This window comes from Diceros bicornis, chromosome 1 (genome assembly GCF_020826845.1).
Source record: "Diceros bicornis minor isolate mBicDic1 chromosome 1, mDicBic1.mat.cur, whole genome shotgun sequence".
NCBI lineage: Eukaryota > Metazoa > Chordata > Mammalia > Perissodactyla > Rhinocerotidae > Diceros > Diceros bicornis.
The window spans coordinates 77,354,526-77,375,489 of NC_080740.1; the positions used below are offsets into that span (position 1 = coordinate 77,354,526).

At 37.2% G+C, this 20,964-nt stretch overlaps 1 protein-coding gene across 1 annotated transcript in view; it reads left to right on the forward strand.

The window, feature by feature from the left end:
* GABRG2 (gamma-aminobutyric acid type A receptor subunit gamma2) overlaps positions 1-20,430 on the forward strand; it is a 108,202-nt gene extending 87,772 nt beyond the window's left edge. Inside the window, exons 7-9 of the mRNA XM_058545427.1 lie at positions 7,893-8,045; positions 13,977-14,182; positions 17,986-20,430. Coding sequence (XP_058401410.1) covers positions 7,893-8,045; positions 13,977-14,182; positions 17,986-18,261 — 635 coding nt within the window. The 3' untranslated portion in view covers positions 18,262-20,430. The remainder of the gene's footprint in view (positions 1-7,892; positions 8,046-13,976; positions 14,183-17,985) is intronic.
* The last annotated feature ends 534 nt before the right edge of the window (positions 20,431-20,964 follow it).

The window sequence follows — 20,964 nt, forward strand, 5'->3', positions numbered from 1 at the left end:
GTTCACTGCATGAACCTAGAGAAAACCACTAATCTCTGCAGGCTCTGCGAATATTGAGCTTCTTTTTGTCTAAAGCTATTCTCCAAGAGGAAAACTAGTATGGTTGTTGAGTCAGACAGCCTGGTATTCCAGATAAATGAGTTTCCACCCTCCTAAATGTAATGTGTCTATTAGATAAGGTTTAAGAACAGATAAAATAAATTTTTCTCTTTGTGATTGGGGGCCTCAGTTATCCAAACAAGCTTTCTATATTAACCACATTCAATAATTTACTCAACTTTCCACTTTTTTGCTTTATATCTATGATCCTAACCACTGGCTCAAAATGAACAGGCTTTTTACTCCACAAAGAGTACTGGTTTGGGAGGCAGGAGTCTTGGATCTGCCACTAGATAGCTTAGATAAAACACCCATCTTCTTTGATGAGCCTCAATTGCTTAATCTTTAAGAGGATAGACTTGGTTAACATAGATAAATTCTAAGACCCTTTCAAACTTTAGTTCTCTCTTGAATGTTTAGTTACATTTCTTCTATGTTTATATGCGACAGAATGATATTAATTACATTATATAGATTATGCTACTTTGTGATAGTAACTGACGTTAATGGACCTTTTACTATGTGTCAAGAATTATACCAAGCACATTATATGTATTGTCTTTTATGTTCACAATAACCCTATGAAGTGAATTCTAGTAAGGAAATTGAGACTCAGAGAATTAAGGAACTTGCCCAAATCACACAACCAGTTAGTGACAGGACTAGGATTTTTGAACCCAGCCAATCTGACACCACAGTCCTTGCAGTGGACATTCTTAATGTCCCCTTCTTCCCATCACCTTTTCTGAGCTGAAGCACCCATCCCTCAGGCGCTGCAAGTGTTGGCTGCCAACAGCCTACCACTGCTCCCCTCTCTGGAATTACATTTGGCCAAAATAGAGCCATCTTAACTAGGAGATCAGCCCACCTCAGCCTACAGAGTGCAAATAACTGCTGCCCTTGCCTCAAGGTGGGACTGACTCTGTGGTGCATTTTGTTCCAGAACCTCCTGGAAGCTCTTCTCCTTAGGCTGAAGCAAATCCATGCTTAGCTTTTTTCCACGGCCTTTTTCTGCTTCCTTCACTCCCCTTTTCTGACAGCTAAACCCCAACAAGTCACCCTTGCAAGAATTCTGGACTCCAGCTCTGCTTCTAGGTTCTCTAACTTGAAGCAGCTCCTGTTCTCACCACAGTTCTATGCTCCCTTTCCTTGGTAGAGAAGTCAGAGGGAGTCTTTAAAAGATAAATTTAGCCTGAAAAAAAATTATGTTACACTTTTCATTTTTCGTTGTTTTTTCCCCAACTGCTATTTTGTTCTTTTTCTTCAACTCATGGACTTAAACAAACAACAGATGAGATAAAAATGGTGACGTTTTGAAATGAAAACACACATTTTAGACTTCCTATGATGGTTCTGTTTCAGCAGCCAAGCCCCTTTTTTCTCCTCCTTCGCTAATTGGATCTGGCTGAGAAGCTCAAATCACCAGTCGATTCTTTAATAAGCATAATGCAGCCACTCTGATGTGGCTGATTTCCCTTCCCTTTTTAATTCTTGGCAAGCAGTTAGGATTGCTAACAGCTCACTGTGACCTTATAGCCACATCTCAGGGGATTACATTCAGCAAGGTATCCAGTAAAAATATTTCCACAAGCAATAATTTCTAAAGTAAAAGTTTAATATTTTAAAAGCCCATGTTGATCTCTGCTTGGTCTTACATGATTATGGTGTAGAGTTCACCCAAGATTTTCTTCATGGCCTTCTGAGCTAAAGTGTTTAGTCATTTAACAAATAATTGTTAAACTCCTTCAATGCACCAGGCACTGTACTAGATGCTGAGAATACAACAGTGAGCAAAGGTACAGCCACTTCCCTTATGGAGCTCATGGATTAATTATAATCTAGAGTGTACTCCAGTATTCACACCAATCAAGCATTATAATTATGATCAGCTCTATGGTAGACATATGGTGCTATGAGATCTTGCTGAGGACATTTGATCTAATAAGAGCTTCTCTGGTGATGGGCTAAATTAATTGACATCTGAAGAAAGAATGGAGTTAATTAAGTAAAGATGGGGATACTAGAGTTCAAGCCAAGGGGATTAGCATGTGAAAAGACCCTAAGGCAAGAGGTAGGTAGCAGGAGGCTTTTAAGGAACTGCAAGAACCCCAATTGGAGTGTGAAGAAATACTATTTAAGTTGAGACTGAAGACAAAGTCTGGGAAAAGATCATACAAAGTCTTACAGGAAAAGTTCAAGAACTTTAGTGTGTCTTGATATCAATGGGCAATTACAGAAGGGTTTGGAGTTGTGTTATATGTGTATGACATGATCAGAGTAGCAGAGAGTATTCCAGAAGTTGGAGACAACATGTGGCAAAGGAGAACAAAAGAATGAGCAGAACCCCTTGGGAGAGCAGACAACAAATCAGGTTGGGTGGGCATTAAATGGGGAGATTATAAATGGTTTGAGATGTGGCTGGGATGATTCAGTATGGATCAGAGCAAAATGGACTAGAATCATGTGGTAAGTAGCATGGATTTTATACTGAGAAAATTGAAGGGAATGGCATGAACAGAAATTCATTCTAGAAAGATTAGTTTAGATCAGCACTGTCCAACTGAACTTTCTTAGATGAAGTAACTTTTCTATAATCTGTACTTATCACCAAGCAGTGGTTACTAACCACAAGTAACTATTGAGCCTTGAAAGGTGGCTTTAACAACTGAGAAAATGGATTTTTAAGCTTCACTTAATTTTAAATGTTACTTAAGATGGCCACCATCTTAGCACAGGTCTAGTCACTGTATGGCGTATGTGTGTGGGGTAGTGTGGGGGGAGGGGATGGAAGGCTAGAACGAGGAAAAGGAGTAAGGAGAAGAGTTAGGAATCTGGGAGAGATATGACACCAGAAAGAATAAAGAGAAAAGTCACAGCAGCGTGAAGTGGAAATATTTAATTTACTTTGTCTAGGTTTAGAGAACATGAAGGGAATAGTGAGAGAGAAAGATCTAGGTTCAATTCAGATTATAGACAGCCTTGCATGCCAGGCTACAGAGTTTGGGCTTTCTTCAAAGAGGAGCATGGATCTCTTTAAAGTTTGTGAAGACTGGCATTACTTAATCAGAACTTTCAGAAATGGGCTTGCCAGAAACTTCACGTAATCAGGGGTGTAAGATAAATTCGCATGGATATGTTTTATTAGGGCCCTTGTGCCATTGAGTCGTGAAGCTATAGTCATACGTCTTTCTTCGTCTGAGGACTCTGATGGCAAGGATTATGGTTTAGCTATATATTTTCCCCTCTCTTGACCTCAAAGGACCTAGTTGCTGGAAGAATGCTGAATATAATTCCAGAATAGTTAACGAGAGCCTAAGGCACCACTGGGAATGGTGGGCAGGTTATGGATGCAGAAACATTCGGGGGTGGCATGCATAGAAGTTAGCAACTGATTACATTTGAACGTCTTCTCTCCCCCACGATGCTCTAGACTCCTTAAGCCTAGGGATGGGGATTCTGCCCAAGGACTGGGTATTCTACTCATTCTTTCGGGCACACGGCAAACCTTGAGAAAATCTTAGTGACACTTGAAAGGCAATATTTAAAACCACTTTTTTTCTGCAGTGTCTATTCCAAATATCTAGGAGTGAAATTTTTTTTACATACTTCCAGATAACCTTCCAAAAATTTTACATTCGTGTATACCCCCACCAAGAGTGTGTAGCTCTGTTGTTTGTCCACAACTTGTCAGGGGAAATTACCGATTAGGTTTTTTTTTTCCCAATCTGATAGGCTAAAAGTGAAATGCTATTATTTTACTTTGCATTTCACTGATTGCTACTGAAGTTGAGAATATTTTCATATACTTAGCATCCATGAATTGTTCATTCATTTTGGTTAGCCCAGTTAAAAATTTGGGTTTCTTTTCTCAATGATCAATGGGAATTCCTTATGTATCAGTGATATTAGCCTTTGATTTCTTATTTTTTTGGAAATATTTTATTCAGGCGTGGTGTTTTACCTTTTAAAATTATGTAAAGTATTCTTTATAATATGGAAGTTCTAAGTTTTACATGGTAAATGTGTCATTTTTTTCCCTTTGTGCCTTTTATGTTTTATGTGGTGCTTGACAAAGCCTTTTCCACAGTAAGATTATAAAGATATTCTCCTATATTTTTTCCTGTGTAGCATTCATATTCATACTTAAGTTTGGCTCTTCAGTCCATCTTAAGTTTATTTTTGTGTGTTAGGTGAGGTAGAGATCTAATTTTAGGAAATAATTTCCCAAGATAAAAATGCAGCCAGTCAACTCTCCTGCCTGCCTGTGGTCAAAATCAACCTCATGGAATTATGCCTCAGATTCAAGTATTTAATGAGGGATGATAAAGGTGGATCTAATACATTGTCTCATCATATCTCTCTGTCTGAGTTGTAGTCAGAGAGAAAACAATCTTGTTCCCATTTAATCCATTTAATTTAGAATCAGTTGTCAGATTCCGTAGGTTGTAGTCCCCACATTTCCTAATATAGTGTTCTATGCATAGCAATGATTAAAAATGCTTGTTGACTTAAATAAAGAAGAGACTAGAGAAAGGAATATAAAGAAAAGTATAACACTAATTAAGCCTGCAAAGATAACCTAGTAGAATAACATATACTCTATTCAACTACGTTGAAGTGGAGTAAGAATCATGAGAGAGGAACGAAGTGAAGTCTTAGTATTTTCACCATCCTGACAAAGCGTTTAGGATGTTTAGAGATAATATATACAAATCATTCAGTGCCTGCACATAGTAGGCCCTCATTACTGGTAACTAGAAAATAATTATTTTTATCATTTCAGGTGTTCAACAGAGGGAAATACTTCTCTACCATGGAATCATTAAGCTTTTAAGAGGAGAGAGTTTCACGGATGAAATAAGAGCCAAAACGCCCTAATAAATACTGAATTCTCAAGCTTTCATGTGGTTAACAGCATAGCTGAAAAATAATAGTTGGAATTCATTGTTCCTTAACGTCGATCATCTTTTCCTAAAATTAGACATAAGAAGCTTACAAAAAAGAAAGAATGGACATTAGTGTTATTCAAATTATATGTCTTCTCTTTTCTGTCATAGCCTGTGTCTATTACATTCTAAATTAGGACAAAAGCAGGGACCAAACTAATTTATAAAATGCTATGACTTTAAATATCATATGTCAGGAAAAAATCAATAGAAAGAATAAATCTGAAGTGGCTGAAATAACCACCTTTGACTTGGTTGGCATTTAAACCTTTGGGCCTGGGAATCACTGATGCGGCACTTAAGGGGATTTGATTTTATAGGCTCCTCAGCCCAAGAGTTTTTAAAAATACAAAAAGCGATGTGGCCTTAGAGATAAGACAGGCATCAGGCTGTCACTGTGAAGCTGCTTTGCTTTTAAATAGCCTGTTCCCAAGTTTGAATCTGTAATCTAGTGGTAGAAAAGCTTTGAATTTGCTGGCAAAGATGAAAGATGCTCAGAAGCTATTACCTGAAAATAGAAATTGATAGATAAATAGACTATGGAAGTTTAGATTCTGACCTAAAGGGAAGTGGAGAATTGAATTGAGATAATTATCTTGTTAACCTGAGGCAAAATTAAAGTTCACCTTTAAAAGAGTCAGATCATTAATGCCGAAGTGTAGATTCTCATTCACTTGCATGATAAGGAGTAAAAAGAAGTTACTAAAATTGTCTAGATTTATTTAAAATATTATAATTTGTAAAGTTTCACTTAAACAAGTGTTTAAAATATTCAGAAAACTCTCAAAGACTTGGAAAAGAGGGAGAAAAAGTGTCCCTGAATGTTATTTTAAAAGAAAAACTCTCTGTTTTTCCTAGCTTGCATTTGCCTCTGGTATTCAAATCAAAGAAAATGAAAAAAAAAAAAAAAAAGATAGACATTAATGGGCATCATCTCAAATTAAATGTCTTCACTCTTCAATCATAGCCTATGTCTATTATATTCTAAATTAGAACAAAAGCAGAGACCAAACTAATTTATGAAATGCTTTGACTTTAAATAGCTTAAGTCCAGATAAATCAACACAGAAGCAGCATAATCCCAGGGAACTAATCAAAATCTAGTTATCATCAATAAGACATTCACACCTTCAAGTTTTGAGGCATAATTGCTAAATAATTTGCTACGAGTTGATATCTGAGAGAGAATGGATGTTCTAGTGGAAGCTTAATTCCCCAGTTAGTGTCTGGGGGTCTGTTACTGCTTTAACCAGGCCTGACCCAGACGAGAAATAGTACATCAATCCACCAAAGGGTAGTGTTGGGAGGTATTCATAACTCCTTTTAGGAAACACTGCAGGGTTGGGGGAGAGTCTTTATTCCCTTGAAGAGTAGCCAATGACCGGTTTTCTGTCCCAGCAGCTTGGAAGAGTGTGGAATAACGCTTGAGAGTCGGAAGGAAGAACTGGACTGAGTAGCAACAACCCATCCTTCTAAGTCAGCTTCCTCTGCGTGAGGCTTCTAAAGTGTCTTATTTTCAAATCAGATCTAAATCAGCCAAATACGTAGAGAAACACAGGCACAAAGCCAAATAAAGTAAAACACGTGATTCGGATTTCATTCTCCACGCGTTTTAGGACAAATTATAATTCAGTAAAGAAAGGAGAAGCAACATTTGAAACACATGTCTCATGTGTTCACCTCACGTTGCAAGAGCAGATATAGTCTTTGAAACGGATGTTCTCTAGGAATATAAAGAAAACATAAATATATAGTAACTGGGATATGTCTCCATAGGATATTTTCTAAATTCAAAATTAAAATTCCCTAAAATTTCATTTGGAATTATAGAAAATGAAGGACATGAAATTTTAAAAGCAATCCATGCATCATGATTGCAAAAAATCAGAGACTTCAAATTGTGTCACGTTAAATTGTTCTCATGTATAGCTAGCTACATGGCTATTCTTTGATTCTTTTATTACTCCAGAGAGTTCTGGATTATTTACACAAACTCCGTTTTTTAACCCAAATATTCCAGAATACAGCTTCTTGATTTTTTGTTTTTTTCTTCATGGTTACATTTATAAATGTATTCTTTCATTTGATCATTTATTCAACAACTGTTACTGAATGCCTATTTGGAATCAAGCAGGATGCTAAGTACTCATAGTGCAGTGACGGGTTAAAATAGACACAGTTTGTGAACTCATGCAGATAAAGGCTAATAGGAGAGACAGATATTACAAAAATAACTACACAAATGCATGAGAAATTACTAACTGAAGTAACTGCTATGAAGGAAAACCATATGATTCAATGAAAACATGAGAAAAATGTCTCAGTATAGGAATTGGTTATAAACTGAGTCAAATAGTCATTTATCAGTGTCAAGCACCAGGATATTCCTCTCTGGTTTGTGTGAAGAAAGGTCTTGAAAACAAGAGGAAATTGTTACAAACCTTAGGATTCGCTGCAGGCAAGAGAGGCACAGTGTAGAAACACTGTTCCCCTCCCTCCCCAACAAATAAAAAAAATTTATATTGTGTGTATGAAGTAGGTAGAGGAGGCACCATCAAAAATCACCTAAGAGAAGAAAATATGATCAATACGCTCAAAAATGTTTCCTTCTATCTAGTAGTCATAATCCTTCTAAAAGGATCAGAAGTCAGTTTAGTTTGGATTTTGCTTTCTCATTCTTTTGCTTTTGTTTTTAACTCAAGTGGGTGGAAGATGGTTTTCAACATATCCTTTGTATAGAACTCTCAATTTAAATGTGTGAACGTGAGAGTTGAATATGTGTTTATTTTTAAATGCTTTCCAGTTTTCAATAAGGGGTTGCATGGTGCTATCTTTGTTCTGTTCCAGGAGATTACGTGGTCATGTCTGTCTACTTTGACCTGAGCAGAAGAATGGGGTACTTCACCATCCAGACCTACATCCCCTGCACACTCATCGTCGTCCTATCCTGGGTGTCTTTCTGGATCAATAAGGATGCTGTTCCAGCCAGAACTTCTTTAGGTGAGACACATTTCTTTGTGTTGCAGTAGCCCAGGATAGGTATCCAATATCAGTAATCTTTATCCCCCTTTCTAAATTGATTTGCTTTTAATTCAGTCAGCAATTACATAGAAATGCCATTTGTTTCATTTTAAAGAAAACTAGCATATTAAAAAAGAAAAACAGTGTTTAAAGCTTCCTAATTCTGTTTTCCTTAATTAACTCAATAGATTTTCTTTAGTAATTTTCTTAATAAATTCAAGTTAACTAGAAAAAAACAAATTTCTAATTTCAATAGATTTTTTTGATTTTGGTCTCCGGGCAGTTATACACTGGAGCTGCTCACACCAGCTCCCGAGAGCTGATTGTCCTTTTACAAGAGTGTGTTCAGTGATGTCACATGGGTAGCTTGAAATCAAAGTGAAAGTATTAACAACATGGAAATAGGCACACACTAAAGATTAGGACCTTCTCTTTCTAGAGTCAATTGTTACACATTTATTAGCCTACCACTGGCTGTTGATTAATTACAATGTGCATAATTATCGTGATGATATTTGAAGACATACATACATAGTAATTGGCTCTTTATAGAAGAGCCATTGAAAGGATTATTTTGGGGAAAATACAATTACCTGTGAAATTTTGGGAACCCTCCCCACCACCACCCCCCCTTTAGGATTATTTGCAATTTGCTCCATCTATTGTATATGGTGATATTTGTCTCGGATTTTCACATCTTTTTCCCCACATGAGGAAGAGGGCCCACAGGGATTATAACAAAACCCCAGACTCACAGTGTCATCGGAGTCTAGGTCCACGAATGAAATTTTCATACTACATAAAATTCCTTAAAGACTTAGCTAAGTAAGAATAAAGCTATTGAAAGATGAATTATAAAACCACCATTCTCTTTCATCAGCCATTTGAAAACTAGAACAACATCTCTTGTTCACTTTTTGGCTAGAGTGGCAGTATCATGCAATAGTCAAGAGCTTGGCTTTTGAAATCTAACAAATCTGGATTTCAACCTACATATATAATATGGAATTGGAAATGCCCTTTAATCTCTATAAATCACAATTTCCTCACATGTAAAACATATCATTTCCTATACCTAACTTGTAGTATTTTATTAGGTTAAATGAGATATTCCACACAAAGTGCATAATGAGGCCTCAGAAACGTTACCAACTATAGGCATTTTCTGACAAAATGATCTGTACCAGGTTATTAATACCAAGGGCAGAAGCAATTACTGGAAAAAAAAAAAAAAAGACATCATTTGCATATTTGTCCTCTTCCAAACCTAATTTAGTCTCCCATCTGTTTCAAAATAGTTATTTTGACTTTTTCTGTTATATGTGGTACTTTATGTTACAAGTCCCATTCAACAATTATAATATCTCGTCTAACACTACATGCTGAAACAAACCCAAAATATGTTGAGCCTGTTACTTCAGGACTGTTACTTGTCACTCTGAGTGAATGTATTGCATTACATGCTATGTCTGTCTCTCAGATCAGAATGTAAATGTCTTTTTCACTCCCAGTATGGTCCTGGCACATAGCTGGCACCTCAATAATTATTCAAGTAATGTATGCACTTATCAATGGATGGAACAAATGCATTGATGCATTCCAATCTACCCATCCCAAAAATAGTTTAAGGAAAAGATTTCAAATCAATCTCTTCTCTTGAAGTTCAGACTCCTGCTGGTCAAAATCTCTCTTATGGCCTCTCTGGTAGCTCATTTCAACCATTCATTAAATGAATGCTCACTCACAAAAGACCATGGTGGGAGAAGGGATCAGGGTGAGTGAGCTAACGAATGAGGAATGAGGGAGAGGTCCCTGAGCAAGTAGCAGCTTGGTGCTCCCATATGATCACTGACTACAAGTCAGGCATGTTCAGGATGGTTCCCAGGCCTTTTCTGCTCTTCACAACAACTGCATGTAGAAGTTGTTGAAATGATAATAAAAATTACCACATTTTTAGAGCTAAGGAAGCAGAGGTGCTGCAAGGTGAAATGACTTACACAAGGTCACACAACCACTAGGTGGTAGAGCGGCACCTCGGCTAATGAGACCTAGGTTTGCTCTGAGTGTGAGGCCTTGTCGAAGGCGGTTTGTGGGGAAAGGTGGGCAGCTGGGTTCAGCCAGTTTCTCTATTTTAATTTTGCTGTCTCACTTTTCTACATCAGTACTTCTTTAATTTAACTGCATATTTAAATCACTAGGAGGCCTTTAAACGTACAGCTGCCTTAGTCCAACCCCAAGAAATGCTTATTTAATTTGTAGAGAGCATGGCCTGGGTGTTAGGAGTTAAAAAATAAATTCCCCAGGTGATTCGAATGTGCAATCACATTTTAGAACACTGACCTAGTTTTCGCTGGGTCCAATTACTTTTTCCAATGTTTACAATCAAGAGTTAAACCAGATGACCTTAAACACTTGTAGATTTTAGGCTTATTGCCACAGAACAGTTAGAACCAATTTGTTTAATGAGTGAGATAAATAGACTCACATGGCTCAGAGACTCTGGCTGCTTTCTGAGCTCAGACCACCAGAGCATGAGGAACAGTCATCCTGGAACTTATAACACTTGAATATAGTTTGGTACGCAGGTCGTAGCTGATGAGGTTTAATCATGGTGTAATGACAATGGATGAAACAATGAAAATGCTAATTGGTATTTTTCACCCAAGTAATCTGAGGTGAGGTAGCATGCCTAGAGAGCTTCGTTTACTTCATGCCAAGACTGGAGGAATTGGTAAAAGCTATGGATATTTTTCATCCACTGCAGGTAAGAGAAGACTAACTTCTTTGCTTAGCAAAACTGGACTTAAAAACCTCATCAAGCTATGTTGTTGTCGGTTGGTGAATCAGTTAAAACTCCCATTCGTCCACTCATCATTGTTCTCTTCCGTGTGGCTCCAGGCAGAACCACAAAAATTTTTAGTTAGTGCCATCAAAAGTCGATTCTGACTCCTAGCAACCCTGTGTACAGCGGAGCAGAACGCTGCCTAGCCTTTTTGTGCCGTCCTCTCACCTTCTGGCACTGTATCAGACAATGCTCTGCTGCTGTTCATAGGGTTTTCATGGCCAATTTTTCTCGGAAGTGAGTGGCCAGGTTCTTCTTCCTACTCTGGAAGCTCCACTGAAATCTGTCCTCCATGGGCGACCCTGCTGGTATTTGAAATACTGGTATCATAGCTTTCAGCACCACAGCAATATGCAGCCGCCACAGTATGACAATCGGCAGATGGGTGATGTGGTTCCCTCACTGGAAAACCTTACATTTATTGAGACTTTACTAGGAACTGGCAATTTATGAGCATTATTTAATTTAATCTTCACAAGAACCCTATGAGGTCCCCCCCCACACCATCCCCAGTTTGTAGATGAGACACTTGACCATTCCTAAGTTTCAGTCATGACAACATGGAAGACCCACAGACCCACATTATATCCTGAATTAGGAATCTACAATAGCTCCCAAGTGTCTGGTGCTTCATGCCACATATTATGTACCTATTCACAGAGAGGAAATATAACAATGTAGTTCACAGCAAAGATTTGAAGTCAGATTTCCTAGGCTTGTATTTCGTCTCTATCACTTACTAGCTTGGATAAATTTCTTATTCTTTTTCTGCTCAATTTTTTTCACCTGTAAATAAAGAATAACAGTGCTTACCTCATTGTGAGGATTTTGTGAGATAATATATAAAGTGCTTGACACAGTCGCTGGCCAAAGGAAAAGATCTATAAACGTTAGCTACTGTTATGTGGAATTAAAACTATCTCCCACAAGTCATCAGTATGGATTCCTACCTTCAAATGTAGGCTGAGTCTCTTTGATCCTTCATATATACACTGTCCATTGATTGTTTCATTTAGTCATTCAACAAATATTTATTGAGTCCCAGCACTATACTTGACTGTGAGGTTACAATGGACATCAAGATGGATGTCTTGTCTGTTGTTACAGAGAATATAGACTAGAAAGGGAGATGGATAATCCCGTAATCAGTAACAATAGTGTAGGAAATGTGCGATAACTGTAGTTTATAACTACAGTTCCCTTGATCAAACCTCTACTCTATTAAAGGCTACTCTTTTCTGTGAAGTTATTTCAACCAACACCGATCTTTCTTTGGAATTTCGTAACAAAAATACACTGAGGTAACGATATTAAGCTAACACTTGACCCAAAAAACCGTGTGGTTCTTGGAAACATACCTAAACTCTTCAAAAATATCTCTGACAAATAAAGACTTGAGAGGTTAGGAAGAGAGATGTTAATTTTTATCTTTGCTCAATCCTTTGTCAAGACTATTTTGGCTCCATTCAGCCATTTTTAGGGCACACTGTATCAGTAACCCATAGCTTAGAGAGTGAAAAATCTTCATTCTCTTCTCCTGTGAGATGATACTGCTGCTCTGTGGCTCCTTCCCCCTTGGTCCTCAAGTCTCGTGTCTGATTCCTTCTGAGTTTCCCCAGCACCTCCATTTGAGGCAAGGGAAATCGACTGTCTCCTGGAAATCTCTTGGTCAGCAGCGTAGAATTGCACAGCATTAGATAATGGAAAATTCCCCTCTCCCCGCTTCCCCATCACAAGTGTAAGTCACGAAGCTGGAGATGGTAAAGGCCTGGGGCTACTGCTTTTGGAGTACAGAAAGATGCAACCAGTCATGATAGGAAATGCTGAATTAGAATCATAGAACTGTAAGAAATAGGTGGGCCTTCAAAGAGTTGGTCCAACAGATTGGGAAACTGATACCTAAACTAAGTTGACTTCAGTTCCTACAGCTGGAGCTAGAACCTATTTAAATACTGAATCTGTGTTGCCTTTGTTATAAATAGCACAGCTTTTACAGAAGGAGAGTGCCGGATCCTTCCCTGGTTGATGCATACAGGTTGTCTTAACTTTGTTCCTGTCATTAAAAAACCATTTGGGAAGGCTAGTTTGTTGGCCCTGTTGTACAATGGGAAAAAGAAGGGTTTTGAAATCAGACATTTAATGCCCATGTTCAAATCCTTCTTCTGTTACTTTACTAACTGTTCAATACGGAGCTGGTCTTTTAGCCTCATTTTCCTCAACTATAAAATCAAAATGAAAATATCTGCCATAAAGATTCAAAGAGAGAATGTCCATATAATGTTTATTAGAGTACCTGGCACAAGGAGGTTTTCAGTAAATATTAGTTATGATGTTACTTCTGAGATACTTATTTTCATCCTATAGTAGTCTTTAAAGAATTCATCAGAGCATGTCACTCACACACAACCCACCTCCTCTATTCAATACCTTTAAATGGCTTCTCTTTGCACTTTGAATAAAATGCAAACATTTTTGCATGCTCTGCATGATATAACTTGTATCTATTTCCCCAGCGTTACCTTGATACCCTTGCCCCTTCCCAGATGCCAGGTACTCTAAAAATTTTAAAAAGAAAAAAAAAGATTTTCCTTCCTTCCTCAGAATCTTCCCTTAATTTATTTACTCTGCCAATAGTTAAAAAGTTGATTATTTCTAATTTTTTAAGCTTGCCTTAACCATCACCTCCTCAAAGAAGCCATCCCTCAGCATCCATCCGACTAGGTTCTCATCATCCCTGCTCTTCTCCATGGCGCGTACCATAATTTGTAATTATACTTTTATTTGCTTACTTGATTCATAGTGTTCTCTCTTACTAAAATATAGGGTACATATGGCAGGGACCATGTCTATTTTATTTCTCAGCGTATACTCAGTGCTTGTCACAGTAGCTGGTACATGGTAGGCAGGCGATAAATATTTGTGGACAGAATGAATGAATTCCAATTATACTTCCTTTCCCATTGCTGAGGTTGCTTATCAGAAGTCACAAAACAAGTTTAGTCTCAGTAGTGACTCAGTTACCCAGCTTGCTGATATGGTCATGAAATTTTTGTTGTGCTTCTCTTCAGGTATCACCACTGTCCTGACAATGACTACCCTCAGCACCATTGCCCGGAAGTCACTCCCCAAGGTCTCCTATGTCACAGCAATGGACCTCTTTGTATCTGTCTGCTTCATCTTTGTCTTCTCTGCTTTGGTGGAGTATGGCACTCTGCATTATTTTGTCAGCAACCGGAAACCAAGCAAGGACAAAGACAAAAAGAAGAAAAACCCTGTATGTATCATTTCCCATTAGGACCACGGAAATTTTTGTGCAGAAAGACCACCTGGTTTTGCTTTGGTTTGGTCTTGCTTAGCCTATCTGCAGGTTGAGCCTCAACACTGTGGGCTCCAAGATGAAAAATGAATGTGTTTGGCCAGGACATAGGTTTTCATTATGGCCATTAGTTAATTGAGAACGACCTGATTCACTAAGGCAGACTCTTGCTCTCTTCATTTCATGGGGAGTATAACCATTTCCGAGAAATGCATTCATTTTTCTAGTTGCTATTATTCCAGGTTTCATTGATTTTCATCTTTCTGCTCCTTTACTATAGTATTTTTAAATTATTGATATTTTAAATTAAAATTTTCATCCAAAGCTTTCCATTAGGAAGCCGCAAGATTCTTGAAGTTTCAAGGATCATCACACTTTTGCCAATAATTTAATATGTGTGCGCCTGTGTGTGTGTGTTGCTGCCAGAGGACTTTTATTGGTTTTAAACTCAAAATGTATCTCTTTGTTTTTTAAAGAAACAGCTCATCTATTGTTTGAGAAAAGTTACTTAGTCTAGCCTCCCTGTGTTTTTGTTTTCTTATATACAAAATGAGTATTATAAAAAAATGCATCGCTTATGGGGCCGCTGTGAGAAATAAATGTGGTAATGCAAGCAAAAAGCATTTCGTGGTACCTTACACCACAAAAGTCTTTACCATTAATAGTTGATGATGATGGTTGATGTTGATGGTTTTTACAGTTACCAACCTGGGTTGATTTCAGTGATTTGGAAATAGGAAGGATGACTTCCCCTCGCCACCAAACTTTAAGTAGAGATGATGAGGCACAAATACAAATGCGTAAAGCAATTGTTTTTTGTTATGGATGTTGAAGAGAGCATGAAGCTATCCATTTACCAACCTAAACACAGTGTCTGGCTCATAGAAGTCACCATGAAAGTTAAGGTCCATTCCCTCTCAAGACAAGGGCAAAGGAATTCACCCTACCCTCCTAAATTTATAGCCTTTCCTGGTCTTCTGCTCTAAGGGCCATGAGGGCTCTGATAGTGGCTGTCTTTCTGACCCATGGACTTTGGGGGACTGAATTATATAATGAAGGACTCTAGCTGATTCTAGGTTATATCCTGATGCATCTCCAGACCCTGGTGAAATTCTACAAATGGCGTATGTTTATTTGAATGTAAGAATTTGTAACAGGTAAAGAAAGAAGCATCATTATTCTTGATGATTAATAAAAAGGAAATGCTTATCTTTAATTTCCCAAATATTCGTTATGCTTTATGCAGTCCTTTCCTTCCCTGTCTGTTTGCCTCCCTCTGCCTTTGCATTTTCTCTATCCTTATTTTATTTTCCTGGTTGTATTGTTTTTTGTTTTCTCACCCTCCTTTACTTTCCATTTCATTTTCCCCCAAAAGATGATTCTATTGACAGTCAGCTTTATTAACTGCCAGCAGTAACAAGGATGTGGGGACTGACTTTCAAACGAGTCTGAAGTGTCCTTTGGAAAAAGCCCTTTGGCTCTCTCTAACAGCTACGTCATTGCAGAGTGGATTCTGTTGCAGAAATGGAAACACTTGGATTCTTTAATCCAGAGTCTTGAAGATTACAGAAGAAGAAAAGAAGGCAGAGGAGAAAGGGGATTAAAAAAATTGACAAAACGAAATTACCTGAGAATTTCCTGCATTTCCCCCTTTTAAGCCAATTAGATGATTTATCAGAACTAGCAAGAGTTTAAGCTGTGTATGAGAAGCTGAAATTTCATTTTCCTATTTAATATGCCTTTTGGTTTGTTGCGTCAAGATTCATCTATTAAGGCCTTCTTAATGATAAGTAGAAAATAAAATCACAGTATTTCTATACAGGAAAACCAGGCAACAGAAAGCTTCCTCACAAGTGAACAACACTGGCTTTTGCAGTTAGATAATTGTGGATTAATTTATTGAAGATTTCACTAGCAATCACCAAATTCCATTTTCCGACTTTAGGCCATATATTTTATTCCAAGCTCAGAACTGTCCTTCTGTGTTTATAATTTCAGTTCATTTTACTTACTATGTTTTCAAAATGTATTTTTAATTTATCTTATTTTGTCTCTTTTCTTTTCTTTTTCTCCTTCTTTTAATTAAAAAAAATGCGATTCTCTTTTCTGTCTACAAATCCAAAGCTTCTTCGGATGTTTTCCTTCAAGGTATAATGTTTTTGGAATGGAAATTCACTGCATGCAACTGCTAAATTTAACTATTAACGCTTACATGGTGTTTTATTTTTTTTTATGAGTAGACATTTAACCATTCGAGATAAAACAGTGAAGATAGAGAAGGTTCTATAGATTTCTAGAGTTGATTCGGCAACACTACACTAATTCACAAAGGTTTTGACCTTATATGAAGCTATAAAGTTATAAACTCTATGAGATATCATTAGTAAAGATGGCCCCTTTAAATATCAAAGCCAAAATTTACCCTCTCTTCTCAGATGGAAATGGAATCCAATTTTACTGGTTACACCCACCATATACCATATATCCCCTTAAAATTTAACCCTGTAAATCCTAATTCAAAACAGAATTGTTTTTTGCTAAGTAAACTTAATCTCCATTGGTCTGAACTCTACCTGTCAGTTCTATAAAAATAATACTCGGGGCTGGCCCTGTGGCGTAGTGGTTAAGGTTCAGCACACTCCACTTCAGTGGCCCGGGTTTGCAGGTTCGGATCCCAGGGGCAGAGGTACACCACTCATCAACCATGCTGTGGTGGTGACCCACACACAAAATCGAGGAAGATTGGCACAGATGTTAGCTCAGGGCAAATCTACCTCAGCAAAAAATAAATAAATAAATAAATAATACTCTCTTTGAAATGTTTTAAGTTAAAACACCCCTCCCTTCCTGCCAGGTGATCCAGGGGCCTTTTGGCTCTATCATGCAATATTACAAGGAAATTTCTATTCCCAATTGAATTCTAATAGCTCATTCAGAGACACAGGATTTGAATTTATATTATCCTAAAACTAACTCCTCCAAATTAATATTAAATAAATCATTGAATTGTATAGCAATTTTATAATTGGTCCAGCAGTAAGATCAGATTAGCATCCAGTTAATTGGTACTGGTTTCTTCTAAAATGCTAAAAAGAGTTTGACAGGTAGTAACATTTTTTTCTGAATTTTCACTCACATGTAGGTAAACATTGCTAACATTCTGAAGCTTCTAGATGGTGAATGTTAGACAAAGCATTATATTCCTTTAAAACATAAGCCATACCATTGTGGTATAAACTCAGGAAACTTCTATATTTATATATATTTTAACATTTTCTATGAGAAGGATTTAATACATTTTCTCAGTGTAATGGGGTATACTATTTGACTATTGGTAAGCATGACACAAATTTTCATTTCAAAATTGATGCATTTTTATTTCTCTGTTCTACTCACATGCAACACCATTAAATGCCTTCATGTAACCAACCTCACATCTAATATTTACTAGAACACGATTCCATGTAGTTGTTTGATTTAAATCTTTAAACTTTGAGTTCTTTTGATGTTCAATCTTCTTGCTATAGCTATTAGCTTGATGGTATTATTTTCAGCTGCACTGCTTAAGCTCAAAATTTGAAATCTGCAAATGTGCTATCCTTCTAAGTTCAATTTTACCATTGTAGATCACGATGTCATAGCAATTTCCTGAGTACTCATTTTCAGATTCATCATTCACATTGGTGGCATTGTGGAGAATAGTCTAAGATTTATCAAGAATAACTAACTGTGATCCCCCTCCTTCCCTACCCTTGTCTCAGGCCCCTACCATTGATATCCGCCCAAGATCAGCAACTATCCAAATGAACAATGCCACACACCTTCAAGAGAGAGATGAAGAATATGGGTATGAATGTCTGGATGGCAAGGACTGTGCCAGTTTTTTCTGCTGTTTTGAAGATTGCCGAACAGGAGCTTGGAGACACGGGAGGATACATATTCGTATTGCCAAAATGGACTCATATGCGCGTATCTTCTTCCCCACTGCCTTCTGCTTGTTCAATCTGGTTTATTGGGTCTCCTACCTCTATCTGTGAAGAAGTATGGGTTTTATTGATATGGGTCTTATTCACTAAATCTCATGGAGAAAAGATGTCCTTTCTAAGTCCACTTAAATAATCCCCTGTGTGTTTATAATGATCTGAATTTGTTTCTATGTTCTAACCTGGTAAATTGTATTAATGTCATATTGTTTGCGCCCAACTCTCCTTTGATAAGTGTAATTTGAACTATAATGTTTGCTGTGTTTCAAACCTGCAAGGCAAAGTGAATTAGAGCAAGAACATTGAAACTAAACAAGATATTTTCCAGCTACAGCAATTGAAATAGTGAAAGCCATGACTATTTACAGTGGTGGTGTCCTTACAATTCAAAATGCAATTAGATGCGAAAGGTTCAAAACTGTACCCTGTGTTCATTTGGGATCAAGTTGTGGTAAATTTCATCCCAATAGAATGTCTCCCCCATTTGCGAAAAATTGCAACTCACTTCAAATATAAGAGCCTAGACTAGAAATCTATTACACTTCTATCCCAAGATAGGAAGAAAATTTCCTCCACATCACATGTACAATGATGTAAATATTTCAATAAGGTAGAATGCTTCAAGTTTAATGCATGCATGTCTTTAGAGCCAAAATAAATGGATTGAAGTTAACATCATAAAGTATTGTCTTTTATTCTATGTCTTTGGGCTATAAAAGAATCATGAATGTCGTTATAAGGTTTTGGGTTTGGAATTGGAGGGAAGAATTTTCACTACCTTCTCCCTCATGCATGAAGATTCAAACAGCTTATTGTTTTCCTTGTATGACATATTAACACACTTTAAGGAAAATATAGACTAGGTAATTGACATTTGCCACCTCTAAAGATGCCCAATTTCATAGAATATAAAGTAATTGTATGTGCTTGCCGCTATTTTCTCTTCCTTTTAGGATGATAGATCATAACAGGACTTATTCTCCACCTCAAGATCTGCTTCTAGTGATTGTGAGTGCCTTGTGGGCAGAATCATTGTCATTTCCTCTTTGGATCCTCAGCACCTTGTATAGTGCCTGGCACATAGTTGGTGCTCAAAAAGTACGACTTGAGATGAATTGGCCTCATATGCTTCTGGTGAATCTCTCTGTGCTGGCCTGGAACTAATGATTTATCTATTCACATAGGCGTTGTCAAGTGATATTTGATCTTGTAGAAATAAACAGAAGGATCCAAAGAACTTTGGCTATTTATATTCATTATCAAAAATGTATTTTAGTCAACATCCATACTCCTTTTAGAATAATAATTATGTCCTATCTTTGTGTATGGAAATGAGTCTACTAGGGCATAATTAGAGTTTGTGTATTATTTTTCCAGGTTTAAGGATGAGTCAGCCTTTACCCATCCACAATTCTTCTTGAGGACAAATGACAGGCATAAGCAGGATTCATACCTGAATGGTGTTCAGAATGTAGTATTCTATGCACTGTAGGAAAAAAAAAGTACTGATGATTAAATTAAAAATGAAAGAACAAATGAATGACTTACATGGAGGTTGAGGCTATGATTGTGGCCTCATTTAACTATATTGTAATCACGTGAAGTGGTTGTCCCAGACTTCACACATGGTGAGTTGAGCTCCATTTTCATGTACTCATCCCGAATCCTTATTTTTCTGAAATAGTACCCTTTGTCAGTTCTTCTTATGACAATCATTATTCTAAGTCGGAATTCAATCATAGCGAGTAAAACTTTATAGGTAATCTAAAAAGAGTAGAAGAGAAGAGAGAGTGGCTTTGTTAATATAAAACCATGTAAAGTCATCATCGAGTCATCTGGATGAATCTTGAAACACGTTTAGCTGCTGATTTTACAAACCTTTAATACATCAGTGCTCTAGTATATAACTTCAAACACATGTAAATAGAATTAATTATTTTCTTGTTTTGAATTGTTAACATTAAATGTTGACTCTTTGGGAGAGTTGTTGGCAAATTTTCAATGGTGAGAAACATGTTATTATTGTCAACTTGCAATGTATTCCATAATGGGGACACTAAAAAAAGCTAGCTTTCCAATGTGTGCATAGTATTGGCAATATGAATATATATTATATATAATCTGATTCTTAATTATCAGCTGCTCCCTGTCTATGTATTTGAAAACCTTTCACAAAGGGAATTGCCTAATATGTGGACTTTTACAATAAAAATGCTGCATTCTAATCCATGGTGGCATGCCAGTGGTCTGGTTGGACTTGTTTGTCTTAAATATTGTGACCTCCTCTTTCTTGTCATTCCCCAACACTGCCTTTCCTTTACGTGAGCTTTGTTTGTGAGTAGTGTGATCATGTTTTGCGTGATGATGCTCCTCACTTCAAAAGAACTAAGAGATGCATTTGGGGTGTGGAGTGGAGACAGAAGGCAGACATGTCGTGAAGTAAGTAAAGCTCAAGCCATCTGTACATCAAAACTTGTGGTTAAGAATGTGGACAGAGGTGTCAGTCATAATTGGGATCCCAACTCTACCATTTGCCAGTTGTTTGATAATTGTCAATTCATCCTTTATAAGCCTCCATTTTTATCAACTCTAACTTAGGTATAATAATGCCACCCTATGTAGTGACATTCAACAAATGGTCAAAAGCTCCCTCCCTTCCTTCTAGGGCCTCCCGTGCTCTGCTGCCATGATCCTCCCACTTCCATCAATCAGCTTTCCTTAAAAAATCCAGCAGTAGTCATGTATGCCTTAGTATGA